At 45.3% G+C, this 5,909-nt stretch overlaps 1 protein-coding gene across 2 annotated transcripts in view; it reads right to left on the reverse strand.

Annotated features, from left to right (window-relative positions):
- Nucleotides 1-10: 10 nt before the first annotated feature.
- Nucleotides 11-5,909, reverse strand: part of LOC124250085 (liver carboxylesterase-like) — a 66,528-nt gene continuing 60,629 nt past the window's right edge. For both annotated transcript variants that reach the window (XM_046681840.1, XM_046681841.1), the window contains exons 9-11: nt 5,185-5,265; nt 4,775-4,922; nt 11-274 (exon numbers count right to left, since the gene is read on the reverse strand). In XM_046681840.1, coding sequence (XP_046537796.1) covers nt 42-274; nt 4,775-4,922; nt 5,185-5,265 — 462 coding nt within the window. In that variant the 3' untranslated portion in view covers nt 11-41. The remainder of the gene's footprint in view (nt 275-4,774; nt 4,923-5,184; nt 5,266-5,909) is intronic.

Below are 5,909 nucleotides of genomic sequence, written 5' to 3' on the forward strand. Positions count from 1 at the left end.
GGACGCTTCTTGTTCAACTCTGTTATGGAGAATTTGGGAAACTAAGACCTGGAGAGAAGGAGTAACTCTCCCAAGGCCACCAAACTGAGATTTGTACCCAGATCTCCTAATCTGAAGTTTGTAGTCACCAATGGGACATCACCTTTTAGAAATGGGGCCCCAAAGACCGAGAAGATCTCATCTCCATGGTCCCCTATCACCGTCTTGGGTCTCATGGCTGATGAAAAGCTTGGGCGGTACTGAAACTCATACATGAAGGTGGAGGCTCCGGCATCTGAGAAGACATGGATTCATACACAGTTCATTTTACCTGATGCACACCTGGATGGTATCAAGGTCTCTGGGGGCCCTGAGCACTCAGGGAATTGGTGGCACGCCTGTGTCCTGAGTATACAACAACAACAATATTAATAACAGCTGCCATTGTGAGTGTCAGCCGTGTGCTGGACACTGTGTGTCCCTGCAGGAAAGTCCTGGTTATCAGCGTAATGGAGAAGTAGTATTTTGCAAAGGTTCTGTCACTTGCTTAAGGGTGTATAGCTGGTGGAGGTGGAATGGGATTTGAGCCAGTGTTTGTCGAATGAATGAATGAATATTAAAAGAATGAATGAATGACTGTTGAAACACTAGATAGAGCCATTCAAAATAACCATCATTATAGCGGCACTCGGTCAATTCACATAAACTCCTTTGCCCACTGATGCATCCACACTCAAGAACACCTACAACCATAAAGTTTACACTACTGGATTTCACTGATAACAGGCTAGTTTTCATTCCTTTGGAGAATCCCTGCTGTGCAACAGTAGTCATCTGTTCTGCCCAGTTTTGAGAGTTTCCAGTGTTTTTTCTCGCCCATTCTGAGAAAAATGAAGCAAATCCATGTTGCTGGTCTGAAAGCACAAATATTTAAATACAAACACATGAAGAAAGGGGACAATCTGTGTCTTGTGTCTCAGGGCACCAGAAACTCAGCTCTTCCTTTTTCTCTGTCACCTCACATGTCTTGCTTCTTCCTTGGCCTGGGGAGTGTTAAGGTGGTGGCAGAAGAGAGAAAAGAGGCTGAGGAAGGACAACGTTGCCTCTCTCCTGCCCTCTCTCCTCCTCTCCCCTGCCCCCTCTCTCACTTCCCCCTCTCCAAGTCCCGGAGATGTCAGTTTTTCTATTGACTGCTTCACCAGAGCTACCCATCCCAGCCCCTTCAGGTGTAACTCAAAGGCCACCTGGCCATGGCTGTTGACACTTTGCATAGATCATATTGCCTATGAGGAGTTAAGGGTCATATCCCAAGTCAGTCTGGTAGAGAAACTTTACAAGTTTTCCCCCTGTTGGACAGAGTAACAAATTTGGGAAATGCATAAAAAAGGAAAATGTACAGGAAGATCAGATATAATCTCACCATTCAGAGAAAACTGTCAATATTTTAGCACATATCCTGGTTTTTGGTTTTTTTTTTTGCTTGAGGAAGATTAGCCCTGAGTTAACATCCGTGCCAATCCTCCTCTACATTGTTTGTGGGTCACCTCCACAGCGTGGCTGACGAGTGGAGCAAGTCTGCACCCCGCATCTGAACCCACAAACCCGGCCACCAAACAGAGCACCCAGAAGTTTAATCACTTGGCCATGGGGCCAGCCCCACATGTTCCTCTTACGTATATAAAGTTGAGACAATATTGTACATGTTATTCTGTAAATATTATAATCATTTCTTCACATCATTAAATAGTCATCCACATGATTTTACAATACATGCCGTGCTGACATGAGGAAGTAGAATAATTTATTAATTGCCTCCCACTCCCCATCATTGCACCCTTGGTTTGGGGAGAGGAGATGTTTGGAAGAAGCAATCCCCTGCGGTTCAGGAATCCACTTGTTAAACAGCTGCTTCCAGGTCAAGCAGAGCTCCCTGAAAGGAGGGGGTTCACCTCGCCTCTGCTGCTCAAACGTTTTAGAGAGGAGCTCAGAACACAGCCATAGAGGAGAGATCTTCTGTGAATCAGAGAACTTACTTTTGGCACAACACTGCCCAAAAGATACACTTCTTTTTCTTGATTTTTTAACTTTATGCCTTAAATCACTGCGATTTATAAAATCCTTACAATCACAACACACATCTTCAAAGTTAAGTAAGGCACAGATTCAGATAATTACAGTTGGGAACAATGAGAGAAGCAGAAGGAAAGAGAGAGCTAGTAATCAAAAATATGCCAATTGAAACAGTGTGACGATCTCTACTTTTTTTTCTTTTTGGGGAGGAAATGCTTATGAAATTGGCAGTGCTATTTTTACTTTTTAGCCTGAGTGTCCCAGGTTAGAGAATTAAGAAATCCACCTTTTAACATTGGAAACCAATTTCACAATCTGTATCAGCAACTTTAATATGCTCCTACATCCCAGCCTAATCATTTCACTTCTAAAAACCAATTCTAAGAAAATTATTAGAGAACAAATTAAAGATTTATGCAAATTAGGCTGAGAAGAATGTTTTTCTGGCATCAAAATGTGAGCAGCCAGTCTAAATATCCAATAAGACAGGAATGCTAAGACAATTGTTCTTTTGTTGAGGAAGATGGGCCCTGAGCTCACATCTGTGCCCATCTTCCTCTATTTTGTATGTGGGATGCTTCCACAGCATGGCTTGATGAATGGTGCTTGGTCCATGCCCAAGATCTGAACCTGTGAACTCCAGGTCACCAAAGTCGAGTGGGCGAAAGTGACCACTGCGCCACTGGGCCAGCCCCAAGTACTAAAATAAATTTTAATCCATGAAATGATGGATGTCTTCGATGAGCTTTTACTGACACTGAGGAAAAGCCAACAATATAGTGTTCTATGAACAAAAACATAATATAAATTAATTTTTAAATTTTATGTAAAACACAGAAAGATCAATAGAAGAAAACATATCAAAAATCTATCGTAGAGGGGCCATCCAGGTGGTGCAGCAGTTAAGTTCGCATGTTGCACTTCTCAGTGGCCCGGGGTTCACTTGTTTGGATACCGGGTGTGGACATGGCACCTCTTGGCACACCATGCTGTTGTAGGCATCCGATGTATAAAGTAGAGGAAGATGGGCATGGATGTTAGCTCAGGGCCAGTCTTCATCAGCAAAAGAAAAAAGAGGAGGATTGGCACTAGTTAGCTCAGGGCTAATCTTCCTCAAAAACAAAACAAAACAACAAAAAAATTTATGGCAGATACTTCTAGGTGGAGGTGTTATAAGTTATATCTAATTTTTTCTTTATGCGTTCCATATTTTCAAAACTTTCCACAACTATAATATATTATATGTCATTATATACAAATTTTATATTCAGAAAGTTCTTTTTTTATCAAAAAGACAGTAAAAAGAATACCCAAAGGAAAGAATAATGTTGACAAAATCTGTGTAGTGCTGTTAAAAGACCCTGAACTCAAAGTCATGCGATTTCAGATGAAAAACATAAGTCCGGTGTGGCTGGAGCAGCAGATGATGCAGACAGGGATACCACAAATCAGACAGGTGGGAAGAGGAAAGTCCAAGTTCATGAAAGAACAGGTTTGACCCAATGGCCCCTGGCTGAAGAGTTTCATCAGGGTCTTTGGGAGGGGGAAGTGGTAACCAGCACCTCTACGTTACTGTCCCTAGAGCTCGGGGACAGAGCAGGTCACCTGTAGCTACTTTTCACCTTGCACATCATGTCCTTAATTTACAGCCCTCCCAGCAAGGTTAGAGAGAGAGGTCTGGAGCAGAGAAGCATTTCCTGGCTTGCAGACTAGTTGAAGGAGGGCTCCTAGCAAAGGAAGGGTTCTGTGAGGACCTCAGAAAGGGACCCAGAAGGGACACCTTCTCTCTAGGTGAGCTCATCCACCCTGACTTCACACCCCACTCACACAGCCTTGGGTCAGTGTGGGAGGTCCTGTGGTAGACCCAGCACACACCAGGCTGGACAAAAGCCAGCCGCAGACGTTGACCCTCGCCAGACCACCCGGCCCCACACCTCCCGCTACTCATTTCTTTCAGCTTTCTTGGTCCCAGGCAGCCCTCTTGGTCTTCTGCTTGGCCTCATTTTACCTGTAGCTCCACCAGTTAACGAATTAGTTTGAAGCTAATTCTGGACCTTTCAAGATGCATCTTCTAAGATTTGCTCTAGCCCCATGGACTACAAAAATTTCAAGTGAGCAGTGCTTTTAGCAGACTCTATCAATGCCTCACCATATCCTCTACTTCTGGACGTGCCAGCCTGACTTCCACCCCTGGCATCTCTAGCTCTTTACCTGAGGTCTTTGGCCACCAGAGACCACCCTTCCATGTGTACAGCGGGTCAAAGCACCAGAGAATTAACAACCACTTGGGAACAGCCTTCAACCAATGACTCCTGGGAGTTGGGGGATAAATACTGGAGCTCCCATGCCGCTCACTCAGAATAACCCTGAGAATGTCTTCTGCGGGTTTCCCAGAGCTCCCCAACTCCAGTGTCCACATAGGTACTTGCTTGACAGGGCAGCATGAATTGGCTTCCTTCTACTTCTTGTTCACTTCTCCATTCCCCTATTGGTGTCTTCTGTGATCAACTCCAAAATAAACTACTTGCATTTGCATCCTTTTCCCAGAGTCACCTTCTGGTAGAAACCAACATAGGACAACATGCCACCCTAGGCCACATGGGAAAAGCCTTGCAGGCCTGACCTTCAGCAGTTTCCCCATATCTGTCTACGCTGAGGGGCGGGCGGACAGACAGTGAAGCTGGTGAAGTCAGTGTCCCTCTCCTACCCAATCGTCAGGACTCACCTCTGTGGAGCCGGGCCACAGTCACAGATGGGACACCAAACATCACATCCCCCATCAAGTCCAGGAACAGGTCTTTCTTTTTGACAGGGTCGTCTGTCCCTCCTAAATATTTCTCAATGGCCACTGGAGTCAGTTCCTCAGGGATGTGCTGAAATGGGTCAAGAGTGAAAGTGACCACCCACCCCCCGCCCCCAGTAAATGACACAGCTTCTCTTCTTGTGTTAATGGTGAGCCTCATGAGCCCTGTGCAAATATCACCCCCCTCGGGTGGTGGGTAAGAAAGGTAGAAAAGTGGGTGCAGAACTTTCTGGCCCCAGTCCTCATTCTGCCATTTAATTGCTTTGTGATTTGGGGCAAGCTCCTCCCACCTTTAGGTCTCAGCCAGTTCCTGTGACTCCCTAGACTCTTACAAGGAGGGTGGAGGAGTTCTGCAAGAGTGACGTGGCTGTCTGCTGGTCCATCTTGCCTTCAGAGAGCGGGTAGCCCATCATCTGTTAAAACAATGGTTAAGCAATCGTGAATCATTGGGAATTAGCAAGAAGAAGCAAACTGACCAACCAACCAAACCAATGCAGGTTGAATGTCACCTTGTCATGTCTTGACAGTCAGGGTCTTTGAAGATTTGGGTGAAATTAATTAATCAAACCGACTTGTTACATCCAGATACTCAAGGGGTACAAACAGGAGAAAGTAAATATTAAGAGATGTCCCAGCTCTTTGCAGTATGTATGCGCATATATATGTCAGGCTAGAGTCCCCACAATGGTCATCGACACAGAGCGGGAAGGCTTAAGCCAGGCTAGTGTGGAAGTGGAGGGCTCTGGGCAGAGGATGCAGAGCTCACAAATACCCTCCCTGTCTCAGCTGAATTGAGGGAGCCCCAAATCCTGCCATTATGGCTTTGGTCCTTCCGTGTAACCGCTGAAATTGTTCTGAAGCGAGAATACATCCCTCTGCATATAACAGCTCCAAGATAATCTCTATAGCAACAGAATTTTCGAAACTCTAACAAGGCTCTAGCAGCTTAAGACCCTGTCTTTAGGATGGCGCAGCTTCCCTTAAAATGCCTGCTTGAGAAAGCGCCTGCAACCAGGAGAATTTACTGTTTGTTCCAGCCACACCTGCTGAAAGGTTG

Source organism: Equus quagga, chromosome 13 (genome assembly GCF_021613505.1).
Source record: "Equus quagga isolate Etosha38 chromosome 13, UCLA_HA_Equagga_1.0, whole genome shotgun sequence".
Classification (NCBI taxonomy): domain Eukaryota; kingdom Metazoa; phylum Chordata; class Mammalia; order Perissodactyla; family Equidae; genus Equus; species Equus quagga.